This window comes from Pseudopodoces humilis, chromosome 29, assembly GCF_049639895.1.
Source record: "Pseudopodoces humilis isolate 2021_Gansu_Grassland_sample_001 chromosome 29, ASM4963989v1, whole genome shotgun sequence".
In the NCBI taxonomy this organism is placed as follows: Eukaryota; Metazoa; Chordata; class Aves; order Passeriformes; family Paridae; genus Pseudopodoces; species Pseudopodoces humilis.
The window spans coordinates 702228-724715 of NC_142228.1; the positions used below are offsets into that span (position 1 = coordinate 702228).

Consider the following 22488-nt stretch of genomic DNA (forward strand, 5'->3'; position numbering starts at 1 on the left):
ACAGGAGGGCACCGGGCGCGGCCCGACCCCCTCCACACACGGGCACCCCCAAATCGGGGGCAGGGGGTGACCCCCGCCCCCCACAGCCCCCACCGCGGCCCCCAGGGGCCACCCCAGGAAATAAAAGGGTATCAAGGGCCAGTGCAAACCGGAGCGAGCAGAGTGACCTGACTGGGGACACGCAGCAGCTCCCCGGGCCCGTGTCCCCAAGGGCCACCCCGGGACTGAACCCTCCCAAGCCTGGAGGGGGGAAACTGAGGCACCAGGACCCCAAACCACCACAGTGCTTCAGTCAACATCCAATTTATTGACAGTGGGGAGGGGTCTGGGGGGGTCAACGGGGAATTTGGGGGATGGGAGGGGGAGGTGGAGCAGGTGTGGGGGTGGGGACAGCTCAATAGTGCAACAACAGGGGGGTAACAGGGACAGGAACATGGGGAGCGAGGGGTCCTGGTCCCCCCACCCCATCAGGCCCGTGGGTGCAGGGAAGTGCTACTGGTCCAACTGGGACAGGAACCGTCCCTTGCTGGGATGGGGGGGCACCCCCTGGGGCGGGTGGGAAGTTTGGGGGGTGGTGAGGGGGCAACAGGCGCTGCTCCAACCCCCCCCAGCTCCGTCCCTAAGTGCCACCAAGGTGGGGATGCCAGGACACCCCCGGTGTCCCGCACTTCCCAAGGAGCCCAAAGAACTGGGATGCCAAAGCCCCCCCTGGGGCACCGGGGGACACCCCGTGAGTGGGCCCGGGGGGTCCTGGCCGGCCGGGGGGGCGCGGGGGGCTCAGGGGACGCGGTAGGTGGAGGTGTTCTTGGGCTCGGTGCTGGGCACACACCAGTCCCCCGCCTCCTGGCTGGCCTGGTAGTGCCGCCACGCCGACTTGTTGTACACGGGCAGCCGCTCCACCGAGTCCGTGGACAGCGCCTGGGGGGGACACGGGGCTGGGCGAGGGTCCCGCAGCCCCCCCGGCCGGGAATGGGGACGGGCACCCACCTTCAGGTAGATGACGGCGTCGGTGCCGAAGCCCTCCATGGAGAAGAGCTGCAGGTCCCCCTGGAAGTACTTGGCGTAGAGGCGGGAGATGGGCAGCCCGTAGCCAAACCCGGCCTGGGGGGCGAGGGAATTGGGGTGGGGGGTGCCCAGGGCTGGGGCGGCACCCCCAGCCTCCCCTCAGCGCCCCAAGCAGCGCCAGGAGCATCCATGGTGCTGCCAGAGGTCACTGTGCCACCATCAAAGGGCCCTGGAATGGCTGGAGAGGCGCCCTGCCACCCCAGAGTGTCCCCATGCCACCCCAGAGTGTCCCCATGCCACCCCAGAGTGTCCCCACAGCACCCTTAACCCCACCAAAGTGTCCCCATGCCATCCTAAACCTCCCCAAAAGGTTCCAGGCCAAGCCCAAGCCCTCCTGTGCCACTCCAGCCACTCCCAAACCTCCCCATGCCACCCCCAAAGCCCCCCCCCCCATCACTGCAGGTCACCCCCAAACGCCCCCCAACCCCCATCAACTGCGGACCCCCCTCCCCCTCCCCACGAGGGACCCCCGAGCCCGTGTTGGGGGTGACGTACCAGGGGGGCGCCCCCGCTGCCCAGCTGGGGGGTGGGGGCTGTGGAGTACATGTAGCTGAAGAGCCGCTCGATCTTCCTCAGGGGCACCCCCATGCCCCTGTCACTCATCTGGGGACACCGCAGCGGGTGACAACCCCGTCCGTGTGCCCCCTCCCCACACCCCCCGGGGCGGGGCGGGGTCCCTCACCCGGATGGACAGGTCCTCCTGGCCCAGGGCCACCATCACCCTGATGGCCGGCAGCCGCGGGCTGTTCTCGTGGCTCTCCACCGTGGCTCTCATGGCGTTCTGGGGACACGGAGCCCCGGGGGGGCGTCAGGGGGCACCCCCACAGCCCCCCGGGACCCCCCGAAGGGCTGGGCTACCTTGAAGAGCTCGAAGAGCATGTGGTACAGGTGGGACGGGATGTAGACGATGTTCACGGGCTGCTCCGCGTTGCAGGCTGGGGGGGACACTGGCATTGGTGGGGACAATCCTGACCCTAAACCTCCCCCAGCCCTAAATGGGTCACCTCCCCCACCACGGGGACCCCCAAACCTCAATAAGCCAAATAACCCTGCCATGGAGACCCCAACCCAAAACGAGCCCCACAAAAATCCCCCTGCCCCAAGGACCCCATCCCTAAAGGAGCAACCTGGGAACCCCCAAACCTAAAGAAGCCACCCAAGATCCCCCCATTGTCCCCTCAGCCCCGCTGTCCCCTCACCGTTGACCTCCTCGATCTCCAGGTCGGGTGAGGCCATGTAGTATTTGTCACACAGCAGCTTGGCCATGTTGTAGGCGTCTGGCAAGGGAGGGGACAGAGGGCTCAGCACCCCCAGGACCAACAGGGGCAGCCTCTGGGGTCCCCCCACCCCCAAACATTCCCCATCCCTACAGATCTGGGAAGTTTTTGGGGTCTCCTGCAGCGACTGCACAGCTCAGGGGACGGTTTGGCTGAGGCCACCCCAAACCGGTGACACGAGTGGTGCCAGGGGGACCTTCAAACAACCCCCACCCCCAAATTCCTCCCCCGCTGTGGGGGTGGGACCCCAGACCCGGTGGGACCCCAGACCCCACCAACCTCTCACCACGTTGGCCACGTTGCAGTGGGGGTCGATGCTCCCGATGTGTTTGGGGTGCGCGGGGTTGGTGCTGCCAGTGAAGAGCAGGGCTGGGGAGGGGACAACGAGCTGGGGACACCCCAGGGACACCGCCAGGGCACCCTGGGGCTGTGGGGGGAAACATCAGACCCCAGGGATCCCTGGGGTTAGTGGGGACACTTGGGACAGACCCCTGGGGCTGGGGGGACATTCTGGGGACACCCAGTGATGATGGGGACCCTCAGGACAGACCCCGGGGACACTGCGGGGGGCTCTGGGGACACCCCCTGTTGTCAGGGCCACCCCGGACCCCTCGGGGCAGGGCCCCCCGAGCCCCCTCACTGTGCTGGTTGATGAGCATGCGGATGGAGATGCGGCTCAGGTAGAAGCGGTCCAGGAAGTACTGGATGTTCTGGTTGGACACGGGGTCGTCCCCGTACGTCTCCTTGTACTCGATGACGCCCTGCGCCATGGTGGGGACAACGTCGTTGTGCCGGTTCCGGATTGTCACCAGCGCGTTCGTGAACCTGCCCAGGGGACAGGGACAGCGCTGGGGACACCCGGTCCGGGCACAGCCCGAATCCAGGCCGGGATTTCCCGGGAGCTGGGGGCGCTGGGAAAACCCGGAGCTGACCCCAGTGGCACCGGGGGTGGGGGCACTTCGGGGTGACCCTGAGTGACACCAGCACGGCTCTGTGAGGAGGTGACACGCTGGCACTGGGGACAAGGACACGCTGTCACCTCCCGACTCACTGTCCCAGCGTGGCTTGGTCCTCGGGGTCCTTGTCGTGGAATTCCATGATGTCCAGCAGGCTCTGGACGTACCTGGGGGGACACGGTCATCCCACAGCTGGCACCCCCAAACAGAGAGGACACCCCAGGTGACACCACGCAGGGCCAGGGCTCAGCAACCCTCAATCCAAGCCCCCACCCCAAAATCTGCTGCACCAGGGGTCACTGTCCCACCCCCCGGCTGGCACGGGGATCCTTGGGGACACCTGGGGACACCTGGGGACACCTGGGGACACCTGGGGACACCGCCCCTCTGATGGGGTCAGGGCTGTGATGCCCGGCCGGACCCCCTGGCATGGCATGACCCCTTGGCACGGCCGGACTCCGTTGGCAGCGGCCCAGGACAGTGGACAAACAACACGTGACGTGGTGGCTCTGGGAGAAGGGTCACACTGCTGGCACTGGCACAGCGACACCGCACTTAAAGGGACACTCAGACCCTCCCCCAGGACAGGGACATCCTGTGGCCCGGCCCCTTCAGGAAGCAGGTGGCACTGGTGGCCCCCCCGCTGGCTGGGGACACCCCGCTGGCACGGGAGTGTCCCCAGAGGACCTGCAGCCCGTGTCACCAGCCTGGCACCAGCTGGGGAGTGCCCTGCCTGTCACCCCTCCCTGTGTCCCCCCCGTGCCAGCTCCCTGCAGGGGAGGACAGCTGGTGACAGCCCTGGGACACACAATGGTGGTGGCACTGAGGTGACAGCGGGACCCTCTGGGCGGTGACAGGAGCGGTGGTGGCAATGGGAGCTGTGCAGGTGACAGGGGGGGTGACCCAGGAGGGTGACAATAAGGGGACCTGAGGCAGTGGGACCCCAGGAGAGTGGCCCTGGCCAGGTGCCAGCAGTGCCAGCTCCCCAGCCAGCACAGGAGCGGGTGGTGGCAGTGCCAGCAGCCCCCTGGCAGTGTCCCCGTGTCCCCAGGACTGACCAGCTCTGCACCAGCTGCACGGAGGGCGTGCGCAGCACCCGGTCCGGGAGCAGGTTGATCTCCTTCATGATGTTGGAGAGGCGCACGGGCAGCTCCTGGCGCAGGAACACGAACGATGTCTTCTCACAGGCATTGCTGGAGCCTGGGGACACGGGGGGACACGGGGGGGGACACGGGTGAGCCCCCACAGGACCCCCAGAGCCAGCGCTGGCAGCACTGCCACCCCTCTGGCAGTGGGGAGAGGGGACGGGAGCAGGTCCTGGTCCTTGGCTGGGGTGGGTGTGAGGGCTGGGGGACACTGGGGGACACGGGGGGCACACGGGGGGACACGGGGGGACACTGGAAGGGCTGACAGGGTGGGGGGACAGTGCTCAGCCCACTGGGGAGGACAGGCTGAGGGTGCCCAGTGCCCCCCAGAAAAGCCCAAACTGGGGCTGGGAGACCCCCAAGCACAATTTGGAGGAAAAAGGGACCTTGGCCACCAGCAGAACCCAAAGCAGGCCCAGGGGTCCCCAGGGACTCACAGAGGGGTCCCCAGTTGCCCACCCTGGGGGGGCCAGCCCGGTGCAGGGCAGGGGGTCCCTCACATGGGGTATTTACTGGGGGGGGTCAGGATGTGCCCCAGGTGAGGGGGTTCGGGTACCCCCTGAGGGGTTGGGGGGCAGAGGGGACACCCCCAAAAGGGGTCTATTAGGAAACCACACTCCAAGCCCACTTATTTACCAGGGGGATGTTGTTAAATCCCCCCCCCAATAATAACGGGATCTCTGGGGGGGCCAGAGCTACCCAGGCCCACACACTCACTGAGGGGGGGGCAGCCCCCAGACCCCTCAGATTTACGGGGTGGGGAGGAAAGAAATTCCCTGGGGAGGGTTAGGATTTTCCAGGGCGAGTGTGTGAAGGATTTCCCAATGAGGGGGGCAGGAATTCCCAATGAGGGGGGCAGGAATTCCCGGGAAGGGGGGCAGGAATTCCCAATGAGGGGGGGCAGGAATTCCCAATGAGGGGGGCAGGAATTCCCGGGAAAGGGGGCAGGAATTCCCGGGAAAGGGGGCAGGAATTCCCAGGAAAGGGGGGCAGGAATTCCCAGGAAAGGGGGGCAGGAATTCCCTCCCCGAGCACCGCCCCCACACCGGCTGTCCCCGCCGAGGGGGATGAGGGGCGGCAGGAGGGGTGTCCCCGTCCCGTAGCAGGTTGGGGGTCCCGAGGCTGGGCCGGGGTCCCGGTGAGGGGGGATTTGTTTATTTACCGAAGTCCAGAAACTGCTTCATGGAAAGCGGCGATGGTGAGAACTTGCTGAAGTGCTCGATGTAGGTGGGGACGCCGGCCAGCGCCGCGCGCTTGCCGAGGCACCGCAGCAGCCGCATGGTCCCGCTGTCCCCTCGGTGTCCCCTCGGTGTCCCCTCGGTGTCCCCTCGGTGTCCCCTCGGTGTCCCCTCAGAGCCCCTCAGAGCCCCCTCAGAGCCCCCCGGGCCCGGCCCCGCCCCCGCCGCGCCGCGCGCAAACAACACACCCGCTGTCAATCACCGCGCCTCGCCCAATCACCGCCCGTCCTGCAGCAAACCCCGCCCCTGCCCCGTGCCAATCCGGCTTCAGCGCTGGGCGCGCCCCGCTGTCAATCACCTCTGGCCACGCCCCTCAGCTGAGTTAATTGTGCCTGCCCGCTGTCAATCATCGCGCGCCCCCGCTGTCAATCACCGCTAGCCACACCCCCTCTGAGTTAATTATGCCCGCCCACTGTCAATCATCGCGCGCCCCGCTGTCAATCATGGCGCGCTGTGCTGTAGGCCCCGCCCCTCCCGGGATAACCCCGCCCCTCGCTGCAGCAGCGATGCCCATTTGCATAATCAGTGTTCCCATCAGCCCCTCGGGGGTCCCGGACCCCTTCCCGGGGCATTTTGGGGGAGTTTGAGCCTTTCCCGAGGGTTTGGGGGGGTCTGAGCCCACTCCAAGCCCCGCACTCCCCTCCCATCATCCCCTCCCTCCTCGGGGTACATCATTCCCCTCTCCTCTTTTTACCCCCCCACCCCCAAAAGCCCCCCCAAACCCGCAGCCCACCCCCCAAAACCTGCCAGCCGTGACACGGAGGGGACAAAGCGGTTACAAATCCCAGAGCGAGGCTTTATTGGGCCCCGGCGAGGAAGGGACGGGGCGTTTGGGGGCCGGGCGGGGGCTGGGGGTGCAGGACCCCCTCCCCAGCCGCCCCCGGTACCGATCGGACGCTGGGACTCGACACCAAAACACCGACACGGAGAGACACGGAATAATTTAACCCCGCGGGGCAGGACAGGGACCCCCGGGGCGGGGGGCGAGGGTCGGGGACGGGGGGACACGGCCTGAAGCGCTGCACCCCCAACCCCCCCAAGCCAAAGCTGCGTCCGAGCGCGGGGAGAAGAGCAGGAGACCCCCGCGGGGTTCGGGATGGGGAGGGGCTGCAGGAGGCAATGAGATCCCCGAGACCCCCGGGGGAAAGCACAGGGGTCCCGCACCCAGCGCCGAGGGAAGGGGAGGGGGGCGAGCGTGTCCCGGCCTGCGGGGATGTGTCCCCAGGGGCCGGGACGTGTCCCAGGGTGGCTGGGGACAAGCACAGGGACGTGGCGAGCGGAGTGTCTGTGCAGGGGGAAGGCACTCGGTGAGCCCAGCAGCACTTCGGGGAGCAGGGGGGGCACATTTGGGGGGTCGCCCCCACAAGCGTGCAAGGCACCAGCGTGCAAGAGCCCCCCGGGCGAGCGGGGAGGGGCTGCGGGAGCCAAAGCCGGAGGCGGCCGCGTCCGAGGGGACGGGGACAGGGAGAGATGCACTTGTGCAAAGTCAAAGCCCCCCTGGCAGGGGTCCGGGCGGTGGGACAGGGGGTCAGTAGTACTTGTCCGGCTCCTGCCACTTGGTCACCCAGAGCTTCTTGCGGCGGCGGGGCAGGAGCCCCCCGGGCTGGTAGCGCTGCTCCTGCCGGATCCGCACCGCGTGGTACTTGGGCATGATCCGGTAGTAGCGGGTCCGCTGGAAAAAGTCACACTGGGGAGGGGGGGACAGAGAGGACAGCGGGTCAGTGAGGGGCCGCAGAGGGTCGCGGAGAAGGAGAGAGACCCCCGAGGCGGCGAAGAGCAGAGGAAAAAGGATCAGCCATCCTGGAGCCGCTCGGAGAGACCCCGCGGAGCCCTACGGGGACCCTACGGCACAGAGGAAGAGGAGAGGAGGCTGAAGAGGAGGAAGATGCGGCTGCAGCCCGGCCCCACGGGGCATTACCAGGCGGGGCCCGGGGGGGCACGGGGGGTGCCCCCCGTTAGTAGTCGTCCGTGAGCCGCTCGGTTTCCGACGGCTGGATCCTCATCTCCGCCTTCTGCCCCTTGGCCTCGTACATGGCCCGGGTGTTGGCCCGCCGGAAGAACCCGCACTGCAGGGAAGGGGACAGGGTCAGGGGGGACGGGACGGGGTCAGGGGGGACGGGACAGGGGACGGGGACAGGGTCAGGGAGCACGGGACAGGGGCTGGAGGGGTCCTGGGCACCCCCCGGCAGGTGGGGGAAGCGGGGCAGGGAGATGCCCCACAGGGCATGCCCGGGATGCTGCGGGGTCCTGCAGACCCAGCGACCCCCTCCTGGGTAAAAGGGGGGCTTCAAGAAGCTGGGGGTGTCTCCGGGGGGCTGTGGGGGGCCCCCAGTCCCTGCAGTGCAGCCACAGGGAAGGAGGTCCAGCCCCGCTTTGGGTGCACATCTCAAAACGTTTTGCACCCCAAGACACGTCGGGAATGTCCGTGCTCCTCTTCCTCATCCCTCTCCAGCCCCGGATCTTCCTCCCGGAACGGCACCTCCCACCTGGGGGGCACCTGCCACCCTCGGGGGGCTCCTTCCAGCTGGGGGGGGGGGACGATCTTCCAGCTGCGAGTCCCTCGCACCCCTCGCCAGGCAGGGAGGAGCGGCCGCGGCTCACTCGAGCCCCTCGGGTCTCAGCGCGGCTCCTGCGCCCCGGGAAGGGGATTTGGGACCCCCCTCACCTTCCAGAGGAGGAGGATGATGAGCCCCAGCAGCAGCAGCCCGGCTGCCACCGACACCAGCACCAGCCAGAGCGCGATCTCGGCCGGCTGCTCCTCCTGCAGCTCCGAGTCCACGTCCACGGAGAACTGGGGGGGGTGGGAAGGGCCGCGTTGGGGCGCGGAGCTCCAGCGGCCCCAGTCCCGCCCAGTCTGGCCCAGTAAGGGCTCGGGCGTGGCTCACCCGCACCGTGTGGTTCCTCATGGTGATGGTGGGAACCTGAGAGCGCAGGAACAGCGTGGCCGTGCCCGTCACCTTCACTCGGTCAAAGTCCCGGAACTCCTGGGGACAGCGGGGGACATTGCTGAGGGACAGGGGTGGACAGGGACAGGGGTGGACAGGGACACAGGGGTGGACAGGGACACAGGGGTGGACAGGGACACAGGGATGATGAGGGGGGACACAGGGATGATGGGCAGGGACACAAAGATGACAACACACGGATGGGAGAGGGGGAGGACATGGACGATGGGGACACACGGATGGAGTGGGACACAGGTGACAGTGGGGACACACAGGGGTGGGTGCCAGCCCCTGAGCTGATCCCTGGCAGACTCGGGACCCTGTTTAACGCCACGCCGAGGGCTCAGGCAGCCCTGAGCCCGCCCCCCAGGACTGACCTCGATGAAGGTGCTGTTCCAGACGCGGGCGCGGAGGCTGAAGCTGGAGGGGAGCTGCGTGTGCAGCAGGGGACACTCGAACCACACGCAGCGCGCGGTGCCCGCCGAGCAGCTCTGGGGGACGCGGGGGTCAGGGGGGCCCGAAGCACCACCCTGGTGCCAGGAAACAGGACCCCGGGAGGGGGGGACGTGCTGCTGGAGCCCCCTTTCCCCCCCCTGCAGCCCCCACTCACCAGCACCGCCTCGGACCTGGGGCGCCGGCTGGTGGCCAAGGTGACCGGGGGCTCCCCCGGCTCGGGGGGCTCCAGCTCCCGTCTCCGCCGGGATGGAGCCTGGTCCTGCAGGAGCTGAGGGGGGACAGCAGCCCCATCAGAGCCTGCGCTGTGCTGGGGGGCTGGAGGAACCCCCTGGGGCAGGGACGCGGCCCTGAGGGGGTGACTCACGGTGAGGTTGAGGGGGTTGATGACCCCCCCGGGGGGGTGACACGTGTCATTGCCGTTCACCAGGATCTCGGTGGGGTACAGGAGCCATTTGCCATTGGGGATCTCGTGGGGCCACTCAAAGCCCAGCAGGATGGTGCCCAGGGTGCCCAGGGACTCGCCTTTGGTGGTCACCTGTGGGCAGGGCGGGAGGTGGAGGCGGCGTTCCCAAATCCGCCTCCCTCGGGCGCTGGCCACGCCCTGCCCACCTGGAAGTCGAAGGTGAGGGGGCTGCCCACGTCCTGCTCCTGTTTCATGGCCGACTCGCCCACCACGGTCCCGCTGAAGTAGGACTGGATGTGGGATGAGGCTCTGGGAATGGGACAGGGAACGGGAATGACGTGAGGGGCACCGGGGACACCCCAGCGCTGCCCCATCCCTGGGACACGGAGTGCTGACACAGCCAGACTCGGGTGGGGGGAATGGGGGGGGACACAGAGGGGGTTCAGGTGACACTCACATGCTCAGCGAGGACTGGATGCTGTAATCCACCAGCAGCTTGGCCAGCACGGGCTGCAGATCCTCCTGGGTGCTCTGCCTGCCGGGCACCGGGGTGGGCATCCCCTCCATCCCAATGGGACCATCCCTGTCCCCATCCCAACGGGAACATCCCTGTCCCCATCCCAATGGGAACATCCCCTCCATCCCAACGGGACCATCCCTGTCCCCATCCCAATGGGAACATCCCTGTCCCCATCCCAATGGGAACATCCCCTCCATCCCAATGGGAACATCCCCTCCATCCCAACGGGACCATCCCTGTCCCCATCCCACCCCGCACTCACGTGGACAGGTCCAGCCACACCGCGATCTCCCGCGTGTCCAGCATGATCCCGATGGCTTCGAAGGTGATGGTCAGCTCTGCCTGCGGGCAGGGAGCGGCTCAGCCAGACCCCACCTGCTGAGCCCCCAGGAAGGGCCGGGGGGCAGCTGGGGGGCCGCTCTCACCCTTTGGTTCCTCTTGAAGGGGTTTCCCAGCTCGCACAGCACCGTCTCCCCAAAGGTGCAGGCTCCGCTCTGGGGGGGGCAAGAGGGTCAGGACCGCCCTGGACGAGCCCAGCTGGCCCCCGGTGGGGCTCAGGGGGTCCCCCCGTACCGGGCGGACGGAGGAGGGCAGCAGGCTGGGGGGCACGGTGACGTTGAGCAGCGCCTCGTGGGCGTCCTCGCCGTTCCAGGGCGTGCTGGGGACGTTGGTGATGTTGATGCTCAGGTGCAGCTTCCGCACGTCCCGGCTGTACTGCAGCACCTGGGTCCCGTTCACCCTGCACAGGGACAGCGGGGTCAGGCGTTCCTGGGGGACAGGGACACCCCCAGGGGGACAGGGACACCCCCAAGGGGACAGAGACACCCCCAGGGGGACAGGGACACCCCCAAGGGGACAGAGACACCCCCAGGGGGACAGGGACACCCCCAAGGGGACCAGGGGACGTGCGGGGCCCCGCGGCACCTGGGCAGCGCCTGGTTCTGCTCGGTGACGAAGCTGCTCCGGAGCTGGAGGTTGCTGTAGCACTGGTTGTCAGATCCACATTCCTTCTGGAACTCGATCTGCAGGGACAGGGACGTCCCCTGAGTCCCTGTGACCCGCGGGACACCCCAGCGTGTCCCCCCATGCCCCCCCACGGGGCACACCTTGGTCTCGTTCTCGTGGGACTGGTCCTGGTTGAGGACGGGGAAGGTGTCCAGGGAGTGGGGGCCCAGCTGGAACGTTCTGGGCCTCTCCAGCAGCGAGTAGTTCATGGAGAGCACGATGGGGTGCAGCTTGTCCCGGACATTGTCCTGCGAGGGGTGGGAATCACACAGAGATCCCTCCCTGGGACCCCAAACTCAGCCCCAGCCACGACTGGGGGGCTGCTGCCAGCCCAGGGAGAGAGCCCAGGGACTCGGCACAGGGATGGAGGGATGGACAGAGGGATGGATGGATGGATGGATGGATGGATGGATGGATGATGGATGGATGGATGGATGGATGGATGATGGATGGATGGATGGATGGATGGATGGATGGATGGATGGATGATGGATGGATGGATGGATGGATGGATGGATGATGGATGGATGGATGATGGATGATGGATGATGGATGATGGATGATGGATGATGGATGGATGGATGATGGATGGATGGATGATGGATGGATGGATGGATGGATGGATGGATGGATGGATGGATGGATGGATGGATGGATGGATGGATGGATGGATGGATGATGGATGGATGGATGGATGGATGGATGGATGGATGGATGGATGGATGATGGATGGATGATGGATGGATGGATGGATGATGGATGGATGGATGGATGGATGGATGATGGATGGATGGATGGATGGATGATGGATGGATGGATGGATGGATGGATGGATGGATGGATGATGGATGGATGGATGGATGGATGGATGGATGGATGGATGATGGATGGATGGATGGATGGATGATGGATGGATGGATGGATGGATGATGGATGGATGGATGGATGGATGATGGATGGATGGATGGATGGATGGATGGATGATGGATGGATGGATGATGGATGGATGATGGATGGATGGATGGATGGATGGATGGATGGATGGATGATGGATGGATGGATGATGGATGGATGGATGGATGGATGGATGGATGGATGGATGGATGGATGGATGATGGATGGATGGATGATGGATGATGGATGGATGATGGATGGATGATGGATGGATGGATGATGGATGGATGGATGGATGATGGATGGATGATGGATGGAAGGAAGGACGGACGCTCACCAGCAGCAGCAGCTCCTGGGACTGGCAGCGGGTGTCGGGCATGGAGAAGTCCCCGGTGTAGGTGGCAGATTGGGACCCCGAGAACCTGACCCTGGGCGGGTGCCGCTCCTTGTCAGCCTCCAGCGTGTACTGCAGGGCTGGGGGACAGCACGAGTTGTCCAACGCCCCTCACAGAGTCCCCAAGCGTCCCCCCCCAGCTCCCCCCACTCACTGATCCTCTCCTTGTAGTTGGGGTCCCCCGCGCTCTGGTTGTAGGAGAAGCACAGGGTCACCGTCATGCTGGGGGGACAAAGGGACCGTGAGCCGAGCCAGGGGTGCCAGTGGCAGCCACGGGGACACGGGGACTCACCAGGATTTGGGTGTGCACTGGGCGGGGTCCACCTTGCTGGGGGTCACCGTGAAGGTCTTGTCCAGGATGTTGATCACGGGACGGGCTCTGGGCAGGGATTGGGCTTGGCTGAGCCCCCCCTGCTCTGTGCCCAGCCCAGGGGTGGCAGGAGGGGCAGGACACCTGTCCCCTGTCCCCTGTCCCCGTTCCTGTACCTGAGCAGGACGATTCGCTCGCTCAGGCTGCCCACCAGAAGATCCGGGTAGGAATTCCCGTCCATGTCCAGCCCCCCGCTCAGGGAGTACCCGAAGGTTTTTATCGTGGTGGGGCCCAGCTCCGACCCGCTGATCACCTGGATTTGGGGGGCAGGGGGGGGTCTCAGTGCTCATCACCCCAGGGATGGACCCCCTGCACCCCACCCTGGAGCTGGATCCAAAGGCCGGATCCAGGGAGGGATCCGGGCCCTGCCCGGCTCAGGGCTCCCGGGGCCGTCACCTGCCGGGGTCGGTCCCGCAGCCCCTCGGCGCTGCTGTGGTAGATGTAGACCTTGCCAGGCCCCTCGAAAGGAGCCCCCACGGCGATATCTGGGGGGACAAGAGCAGGGTCAGCCCCCCACGAGGCTCCCCAAAAAGCGGCTCCCCACGAAGGCGTCCCCGGCCGCTCACCCTGGAACCCGTCCTGGTTGATGTCCCCGATGCTGGCCAGGGCAAAGCCGAACCCGGAGTAGCTGGGGCCGGTCAGGACCAGGCTGGGGAGCTGCTGGAAGCCCCCGGCCTCGTTCATGTACACGAACACCGCGCCCCCCACCTCCTGCTTCCGCTCGAAGTAGTAGGGGGCCCCCACCACCAGGTCCTGCCACCTGTGGGGACAGCGGCGTGCTCGGGGCTGGGGCTGAGCCACGGCCCCGACCCCACATGGGTCAAGAGGTGGGGACCCCCCCAGAGCTGTGAAAATGCAACTCCCCCCAAAAACCTCCTCACCCCAGAACTGGGACCCACAGGGAACCCCCGGGAGCTGCGGGTGCTCCAGGTGAGACCCCCACCCCTGGGAACTGCAGGGCATCCCGGGTGAGACCCCCACCCCCGGGAACTGCGGGATGTCCCGGGTGAGACCCCCACCCCCGGGAGCTGACCGATCCCAGCCCAGGTGAGGACGCCCCAGGTGCGCCCCCCGCCCCACAGAAGCCCCATTCGAGCTGGGGGTCGCAGCCGGGGGGGGGTCGCGGCCCCTCACCCGTCGTTGTTGAGGTCGGCCAGGGCGAGGGCGCTGCCGAAGTAGGAGCCGACCTGGGGCCCGGGGAGCAGCAGGCTCCGGTTGAGCGCCTGCCGGGCCCCGCGGCTCAGCAGCAGCACGGCCCCCGTGTGCCGGTACCGGGGCGCGCCCGTCACCAGCGTCACCGCGTCCTGCTGCAGCACCGCGCTGCCCACCTCGGCCGTGTACCCTGCGGGACCCCCGACATCCCCTCAGATCCCCCCGAGCCCCTCCAGCCCCCGGGGTATCTCGGGGGGAGCGCTGGGAACCGCTCACAGCATCCCTAAGTGTCCCTAAGTGTCCCTAAGTGTCCCTAAGTGTTCCCAAGTGTTCCCAAGTGTTCCCAAGTGTTCCCAAGTGTCTCCCGCGCCTTCAACATCCACACCTCAAACCCACAACGCCCAAAGCTCCTCCCCACCCCAAACCACCACCCCAAGCTCCCTCCATGCCCCTGAACACCCCAATGTCACCCCCAATGTCACCACTGCCCCCCCACTCTCACCACCCTCGGGGGGGTCTTCCAGCCTCCCTGAGCACCCCTTTAACATCCCCCCCCCAACATTCCCCCTAAATCCGTCCCCTCCAAACCTGCTCACCCCAAACCCCCCCGCCCTGCCGCCCCCCACCTATGTAGGTGTTGCCGTTCCTCTTGTTGGGGTAGGAGAAGTCGTGCAGGTCCCACATCTCCCGCTGGAGCATGTAATCGGTGCCTGCAGTGGGGCGGGGGGTCAGCCCCACAGCGGGGTGGGGGTCCCGGGGGGGCCCAGACACCCTGGGCAAGGAGGTGCCCCCAAAGGGAAGGAGGACCCCCGGGATAAGGGGTGCCCGGAGCGGTGACCCCGGGCTGGCGGGGCCCCCCGGGACCCTCACCCTGCCAGTTGTAGGCGCCGGGCGCCCCGAAGTAGATGATGTTGGCGCTGAAGCCGGCGCTGGTGCCCATCTGGCACATGCCGGTCTCGTCGGTGTCGGTGTTGGCGTTGCACATCTCGTTGTGGTACGTCTGCCACTCGTCCCCCAGGTCCAGGCGCAGGTCATTGCCCCGCACGTAGCACCGGCCCACCATGCGCCGCTGAGCCTCGGCACCCGACCACAGCACCCGCGTGTAGCGGTGGGCACACGCCTGGGGACACGGACAGGGACAGGGGACAGGGGACAGGGGACAGGGACAGGGGACAGCTCAGGGACTGACCACAGCACCCGCGTGTAGCGGTGGGCACACGCCTGGGGACACGGACAGGGACAGGGGACAGGGGACAGGGGACAGGGGACAGGGGACAGGGGACAGCTCAGGGACAAATCAGGGACAGGGGACACCCCAAAGGTGGGGGGACATCCCAAGGGGGTGTGTGTGCATAGAGCCGGCATCCAGGTGCATTAAGATCTGGGATCCAGATGTGTAAGGAGCTGGGATCCAGGTGTGTTAGGATCTCGGATCCAGGTGTTTAAGGATCCAGGATCCAGGTGTGTAAGAACCTGGGATCCAGGTGTGTTAGGATCTCGGATCCAGGTGTTTAAGGATCCAGAATCCAGGTGTGCAAAGCCCCGCGGTGCCCCCAGACTCACCAGAACCCTCCCCGGTGGCTGCCGCTGGCTGGCCACTGTCACCCCCAGCCACATGTCCTCAATGATGGCCTTGTCCGGCTCATCTGCAGGGGAAGAACCGGCCTCAGAGGGGGTCCCCACTCCTGGGGGGGTTTTGGGGTGGTCCCACCCCCCGGGGGGGGTCACCCACCCTTGAGCTCGATGGCCAGGCGCTGGCAGTCGCGGGTGGTGGCACTCAGGGGACAGGCGTACACGGCGCCCGTCCGTGTCCCGTTCACCGGCTCTGCGTCCTGGGGGGCCCCCACCAGCAGCCTGGGGGGCAGAAACGGGGGAGGGGCGTGGGGTGAGGGGGGGGAGCAGGTCCAGCCCCCCAAACCCCTCCAACTCAATCTGGGGTGCGGAGCCAGGCGCGTGCCCTGGGGAGGGGACGCTTGGGGGACACCGGAGCTGCTTCCCCAGAGTTTGTCACACCCTGACACCCCCAAACAAGGGGTCAGGCCCAGCTCCAGAGCTGGAAGGGGACACAGGGACCCCGAATGGGGTCAGGGACAGACTGACAGATTTCCCCACTCCTTCCCAGACTCCATCCCAGCCTGGCTGAGCCCCCAGCCCCGTGCATGTGAGGGGTGGGAAGAGGGGTCACAGTGACCCTCCAAACCTCGCTGTGCTGGCAGGGAGAAGAGGGAGGGGCTGCTCAGCACCCCCAGCCCAGCCCCGGGGCCCCCCATCTGTGTAAACACCCCCGGCCCTTCCCGGCCAACCTTTGATCCGCAGCCCCGGCACAGCTGCGGCGTGTCCGGCAGACAGGGCCGAGCTCCCGTGCCAGGGAATGCCGGGACAGGGGACAGAACCCCCTGACAGCGGGGAGGGGGAGCTGGGACGGACACCCTTCATCCCAGAAAAACACCCCTCATCCAGGATGGACACCCCTCATCCCGGACAGACACCCTTGATCCCAGAAAAACACCCCTCATCCCGGACAGACACCCTTGATCCCAGAAAAACACCCCTCATCCCGGACAGACACCCTTGATCCTGGACAGACACCCTTGATCCCGGACAGACACCCCGAGGTTCCCGGGCTGTCCCAGGACAGGCAGCAGCTCCCGAGGGTGATTTCCCCCAGGCAGGCCCGGGATGGCCCGGCTGAGTCCCGGCACTGCCACGGGGGGACAGTGACATTCCAGGCTGGATGTGCCCCCCCAGCCCCTCCAGGCGATGCTGAAGGGACCCCCCGCCCCGAGGGAAGATGCCAGGGACCCCAGGCAAGGCCCCGTGGCCCTGGCATGGGGAGCTGGCACGGCCGGAGGGCTGCGGAAGGGCCAGCCTTTCCGCCGGGAAGTCCTTGGGGAGCGCGGGGACAATGGCGTGGAGGTGGCCGTGCTGGGGGGGGAAGCGCTTCCCTCTGGCAGGGAGGACACGGGAGGGACACGGCACCCAGGACACGGGGGGACACGGGAGGGACACGGGAGGGACACGGGGGGGACACGGGAGGGACACGGCACCCAGGACACGGGGGGACACGGGAGGGACACGGGGGGGACACGGGAGGGACACGGCACCCAGGACACGGGAGGGACACGGGGGGGACACGGGAGGGACACGGCACCCAGGACACGGGAGGGACACGGGGGGGACACAGGAGGGACACGGGAAGGACACGGCACCCAGGACATGGAGGGGACACGGGAGGGACACGGCACCCAGGGCATGGCTCCCAGGACACAGAACCCAGGACACAGAGAGGACAAGGCTCCCAGGACACGGCTCCCAGGACATGGGGGGGACACGGGAGGGACACGGCTCCCAGGACACAGAGGGGACACGGCTCCCGGGACAAGACACGGTTCCCAGGGCTGATCACGGATCACCGGTGTACCGAGCTGACCAGTCCCCAGCCGGGCCGAGCCCCGCTGTCCCCGGGCAGCGCCGGCGGGCAGGGAGTGCCGGGAAGCTGAGCAATGCGGGCCCGGCAGCGCGGGCACGTCCGGGCGGGCCGGGCGCTGACTCAAAGCCCAGGCACAGGAGGAATGCGGGGCCCCGGGCAGCCCCCGCCCCGGCACGCCGGGACCCCCCCGGGGCGGCTGAGTCAGCCCGGAGCTGCAGGTGAGGGGGGGCTGGCAGTGCTCACCCCAAAGGGGGGCTCCGGGGGGCTGCTCCCCGCAGGAATGCCAGGATGGGGGTGCCGGAAAGCGGGAGCCGCCGGGAAGGGAAGGGAACGAGGCGGGTGATGCCTCCTGGCTTCTGCCAGCTCGGCACAAAGGAATTTGGGGGGGGGGCACAGGGGGGCACCGCTGTCCCCCCTCACCTAGGGGGGAAGTGACTCAGGGCAGCTGCTGTGACTCAGAGCTGGGGGGGTCCTGCCCCCACACCCCGAACCCCACCGGACCTGCAGCCCCCGGGGTGTCCCCCGGCTCCCCCGGTGGTCCCGCGGGTCCCGGGGGGCGGGAGCCCACCCAAGCCAAGCAGCTCCGGCATCCCGCTGCCTCCAGCCAAGATTCCCGGCACGGCAGCCCACCCGCAGCTCCTGGGAAAAGGGGGAGTGCGGGACGCGGGTCCCAGCAGAGCAGGGGGGACACCGGGGGCGTCCCCCAGCCGGGGTGAGCCAAGGGGCCACCGGCTTCCCGGGGAAGCGGGGTCGGGATCTGGGGGGCTCCGGGACCGGTTTGTGGCGCTGGTGGCACTGGGCTGGGGGGCCGGGGGGGCCGGGATCGTGCTGGAGATGGTCAGAGAGCGGCACGAGGGGGAGGCCGGGAAGGGAGGGGAGCAGGAATGTGAGGCCGTGCTCCGTCCTAATCCGCCCTGGCAAACGGGGGGGGGCTGGATGGAAGCGGGCGGGGCTGAGCTGGGAGCGGGGGCTGTGGGAGGCTGCGGGCACCACGACCCCAAACTGTGCCCCCCACCGGGGTGGGAGAGGCGAGGATGGCACAGAATCCCGGCCGGACACCTCAGCAAGGTCTGGAGCGGGGGGGTCGTGCACCCCCCCAGAGCCCCCAGCCCCAGAGCTCCCTCCCCAGGGAGCAGCTGGGCAGCGAGGGGAGCTCCTCATCCGTCTCCCACCACGCTCCAGAGGTGACGGAGCCGGGAGGAGCAGGCGGGGGCTGGGGGGTGCTCCGGCAGCCCCCCCAGTTTCTCCCCAGGGCCGCTGTGTTTGCCACGGGGGTCCCTGAGCAGGAAAATCCAGCGGAGCCTCTCTGGAGAGGAGCCGGGAGAGGGAGCGACCGCTCCTGGAGGGGTGGGTGGATGGATGGATGGATGGATGGATGGATGGATGGATGGATGGATGGATGGATGGATGGACGGACGGATGGACGGACAGACGGCCCCACATCCGTCCCCCTCCTCCTGCCGAGCAGCCGCAGGACCCCGGCGGATTCGGGCCAAGGCAGGGGGAGCTCAGCCAGCTCCAGCGATCTGCGAAAGCCCAGCCGGGGGGAGGGAAAGCCGGGAACGCCGCCAGGAGAGCGCTCTCCTCAGCAGCCAGCTGGAACCAGAGAGACCCCCGAGCCCCGGGCAGAGCCCCAATTCCTACAGGGATGCAGATGTGGGTGCTGCCTCCCCCCGCCTGCAGATTTTGGGAGGAGGGGGGTCGGTCTTCAGCCTTCCTGGACCGGACGTGCCGTGCCTCAGTTTCCCCAGGTCACCCAGGGACCTCCACACCCCCTCGGGCCGGGGTCACCGGCTCCACGAGCCAAAGCGGCCCCCGGCGGGAGCGGCCGGAGCGGGCGGCCCGAGGAGCTCCCTAATCTGGGGAGGGCTGATAAGAGCCCCGCTCCCAGCCCGCGCTCACCTGGCCGGGGAGGAGCGAGCAAACAAAACCTTCCCCTGGGCTCGGCTCCGCGGGGAGCGCAAACCCCGCCGAACGGGGGGGGCTCCGGCATCGCCCCGTGCCCGCCTGGCCCCCGCCGGGAATGCGGGAATGCCGCGGCTCCCCCCGAGCATCCCTCCGCTGCCAACAGCCAGGGCAGGAGCCAGCCCCCCAAAAAAGCACGGGACGCCCCCTCCCCCGCGGCAGGTCGGGCAGGAAGCGTCCCTTTCCTGTCCCCACCCTGCACCTGTGAGCGGAGGGCACCGGAGCCTCCATCCGGCACCGGGGCGCGGCTTCGACCCCCGGGGGGGTCCGGGGGCCCCCCTGCACCGGCCCCGACACCCCAAACTGGGGCCACCCCCCACGCACGGAGAGAACCCCGCGCTGTTCCGGGTCCCCGCCACGGGGACGGGCAGCGGCGGCTCCCGGGGAACGGGACGCGAATTCCCGGGGGGGTTCTGGCTCCGGAGCCTCTCCCCCGCAGCCGGCGGAGCCTTCGCGCCCCGTGGGGATCACGCTGGGACACGCCGGGACACGCGGCGCAGGTGGGGGGGTGGCGGGTCCTTGTCACGGCCCCCCAGGATCCCCCCAGGGCCGCTGCCGGGAGGGCACGAACCGATCGGTGCCGGTGCCGCCCGGTGCCCCCGCCCGGTGCCCCCCGGCAGCCGCTGCCATGCCACCGGAGCGGGCAGGGCCCGGCCGTGGCTGGGGGTCCGCGTGTCCCCGAGGGCGGGGGGGGGTCCCGCACCCCCCGAGCTGCTCCGCAGGGAACGGCGCCGCTCCCTCCTGCACCGGAGCAACAACAACTCCCCGTCCCACGGCGGGGCCGAAATGCATCCCTGGAATGCGGAGCGGCACATGCCCGCACCCAGCAGCTGCTGCCAGGCCCCCCCGGGAAAAACGGGATCCCAGGGGGGCTCCCGAGGACCCCCCCGAGCCGGGAGAGCCGCGGGAAGGTGATCCAGCAAAAAACTTTGCCCTTGAGGGGGACAAACCCGGCCCGGCCCCTGCGGCGGAGCTTTCTCCGGGCACGGACGGGAATTCCCAGCCAGGAGGGATCGGGGACGGGGATCGGGGACCGGGGACCGGAGACGGAGATCGGGGACGGGGATCGGGGGTCCCGGTGGAGCGGGGGGACAGCGGGGGACAGGGGGGACAGCGGTGGGCTGGCACGGGGACTGCTCCGGCTGAAAAGGGTTTTTGTTGGGGCCGTGCAGGAAGCAGAGCTCGACAGGTTCTCGGGCACGGGGCCGCGCCGGGACCGGGGGGCACGGGGGGCCGGCCGGGACCGCTCCGCTGGGGAGGGACCCCCGCTCCCGGAACCCACCGGGGGGGACACGGGGTGTCCCCCAGAGCCCCCCCCAGAGCCCCCCAGTGTCACTGGGATCCCGCTGTGGGAATGAGGGGGGGTCAGGATGAGACCCCCAGCAATGGGACCCCCGCCAACACCGCGGTGCAGAAAAGCAGAGGAGACCCCCCCCGAGGACCGATCGCGGAGCAGGACCCCCCCTCACCTGGGCTCTGGGCCACGAGGGACCCCCCGCGCCCACCCCAGCACCCCGACCCCCCCTCCAGGTGCGCCCCCGCCCCCACAAGAGCGGCGCGGGCTCGGGACCTTTGCCCTGACACAGAACAGGGACCCCCCCGAGGGACCCCAACACCCACCGGGGACCCTCCGCCCCTCCCCGCTCCACGGGGAACCCACCCCACGTGGGACCCTCATCCCATGGGGGGCGCTCCCCGCTCCGCCCCACCCCACGGGGGATCCGCACCCCACGGGGGACCCCCCCACTTCACGGGGACACCCCCGCTCCAGGTAAAGCGCTGTCTCACTCTCCCCCGCCTCACGGGGATCCCAACCACCGGGGACCCCCCGATCCTCCCGGGGACCCTCCGCACCCCCACGGGGGACCCCTCCCCATTCTTCCCCATCCCAACCCCCACCCACAGGTGACCCTCCCGTCGCATCGCACGGGGACCGCAGCCACGGCTCCCCCGCCGCCGCACGGGGCTCGCCCCGCGCTCCCCTCCCGCACTCACAGGCTCCGCTCCCGCCGCTCCGTCTCCCGGTGCAGCGCTACCGAGAAGCCGAACAAGGCTCGGCCGGGGCCCTCCTTGAGCACGGGGAAGGTGCGGTCCAGGTTGAAGGCGGCGGCGGCTCCGAGCAGCACCGGGCCGAGCCCCAGCAGCAGCCCCGGCAGGGGCGGCGGCAGCAGCCGGCGGCGCCGCGCCATGCCCCGCACCGGCCGCCGTACCCGCCCTGCCGCCCCACCGGGACCGGTGCGCGCGGGGGGCGGGGCCGGGCGCGGCGGGGGGCGGGGCCTCGGCGCTTCCGGACACGCCCCTTAAAGGGGCCGCGCGGCTCAATGCGCGCCCCAGGTACCCGCGTGCGGAGGTGTGCGGGGCGGGGGGGGGCGGGCGCACCTGGGACAGCGCGTCCGTGTCCTCCGGCAGCTCCCACGGGGGGATCCCGAGCCCTCACACCCCGCCCTCTCTGACCCCGCCCCCTCTGACCCCACCCCCTATGACCCCACCCCCTCAGACCCCGCCCTCTCTGACCCCTCCCTGTGCCCCCCACCCCACAGCCTCCCCGCGGGACAATTCCCCTTGTTCTTCCCACCCTAATCCCCCCGGGGTAGGACCCCCTACCTGGCACCTCTTTGGGATGAGACCCTCCCCATGGGATGTCCCCCGCCCCCCCAGTGACAGGAGGCCACATCGGGACCCCGAGAGCGACCCCGGGGCGGGGCCGTGCAGGGACCCGGCCGTGGGGACGCGACCGCCGCTGTCCCGCCGGGCTGTCCCCGTCCCGACCCCGGCAAATGTCACCGGGAGCCACCGCACCGCTCCCACCGTGCCAGGAAATCCGGGGCTGGGGGGCTGCAGGATGTCCGGTGTCCCCCGCCCGATGTCCCCGTGCCCCTGTGCCGTGTCACTGGAAAGAGTGACGGCAGCAGGGACACCGCGGGCAGCGGCAGCCGGGCCTGGCACGGGGACCTCCTTGTCCCCTGTCCCCATCCCCTGTCCCCATCCCCTGTCCCCACGCCCCGGCCCCGCCCCTCGTGCCCCGGTGACACCAGTGACGTCACCCCCGCGGTGTCATTGCCCCCAAAGGCCACGAGGTGACGCCATTGACCCAAAGATGCTCCGGGGGGGGTGGGGGGGGATCGGGGACCCCCCCAGCCCCATCCCCGCGGCTGTGGCAGGGCTGGGGGGACACGCGGGGACTCCCGGGGGCACTGCCGGGCTCCGGGACCCCGCCAGTCTGGGGGTGACGCGGGGGAGACCCACCGGCCTTTTCGGGGGACTTGGGGAAGA

General features: G+C 68.6%; 2 protein-coding genes across 3 annotated transcripts; both read right to left on the bottom strand.

Moving 5' to 3' along the window:
• Positions 1-330: 330 nt before the first annotated feature.
• PDK2 (pyruvate dehydrogenase kinase 2) lies at positions 331-5824 on the bottom strand. The gene is made up of 11 exons (XM_005532488.3): positions 5606-5824; positions 4357-4498; positions 3394-3465; positions 2983-3167; positions 2622-2711; positions 2265-2342; positions 1924-2000; positions 1748-1846; positions 1561-1668; positions 988-1101; positions 331-918 (listed from the first exon to the last, which is right to left on the bottom strand). The coding sequence occupies exons 1-11, from the start codon at positions 5721-5723 to the stop codon at positions 778-780; spliced, it is 1224 nt and encodes a 407-aa protein (XP_005532545.2). The 5' UTR covers positions 5724-5824; the 3' UTR covers positions 331-777.
• A 632-nt stretch (positions 5825-6456) lies between these two features.
• On the bottom strand, positions 6457-21407 carry ITGA3 (integrin subunit alpha 3). Of its 2 annotated transcripts, XM_088068144.1 has the most exons (26): positions 21211-21407; positions 15553-15674; positions 15384-15466; positions 14691-14940; positions 14447-14530; positions 13803-14010; positions 13235-13428; positions 13065-13153; positions 12785-12921; positions 12591-12677; positions 12453-12520; positions 12242-12378; positions 11112-11258; positions 10930-11027; positions 10579-10744; positions 10431-10499; positions 10268-10347; positions 9943-10020; positions 9692-9794; positions 9447-9617; positions 9237-9350; positions 9004-9117; positions 8567-8665; positions 8347-8472; positions 7600-7747; positions 7233-7368 (listed from the first exon to the last, which is right to left on the bottom strand). In XM_088068144.1, the coding sequence occupies exons 1-25, from the start codon at positions 21402-21404 to the stop codon at positions 7637-7639; spliced, it is 3129 nt and encodes a 1042-aa protein (XP_087924270.1). In that variant the 5' UTR covers positions 21405-21407; the 3' UTR covers positions 7233-7368; positions 7600-7636. The 2 variants fall into 2 exon arrangements, with proteins under 2 accessions (XP_014116466.2, XP_087924270.1); XM_014260991.2 differs by lacking the exon at positions 7600-7747 and having other exon boundaries at positions 6457-7368.
• Between the last annotated feature and the right edge of the window lie 1081 nt (positions 21408-22488).

Excerpts from the sequence above, each read along its gene's own strand:
- ITGA3 (XM_014260991.2), bottom strand. The coding sequence starts at position 21,404 with ATGGCGCGGCGCCGCCGGCTGCTGCCGCCGCCCCTGCCGGGGCTGCTG. Across the intron at positions 14,011-14,446 it reads GAACGGCAACACCTACATAG|GGTACACGGCCGAGGTGGGC; the intron begins GTGGGGGGCGGC and ends GGGGTCCCGCAG. Across the intron at positions 10,745-10,929 it reads CAGAACCAGGCGCTGCCCAG|GGTGAACGGGACCCAGGTGC; the intron begins GTGCCGCGGGGC and ends GTCCCTGTGCAG.
- PDK2 (XM_005532488.3), bottom strand. The coding sequence starts at position 5,723 with ATGCGGCTGCTGCGGTGCCTCGGCAAGCGCGCGGCGCTGGCCGGCGTC. Across the intron at positions 3,168-3,393 it reads GACCAAGCCACGCTGGGACA|GTTCACGAACGCGCTGGTGA; the intron begins GTGAGTCGGGAG and ends TCCCCTGGGCAG. Across the intron at positions 2,001-2,264 it reads GGAGATCGAGGAGGTCAACG|CCTGCAACGCGGAGCAGCCC; the intron begins GTGAGGGGACAG and ends TGTCCCCCCCAG.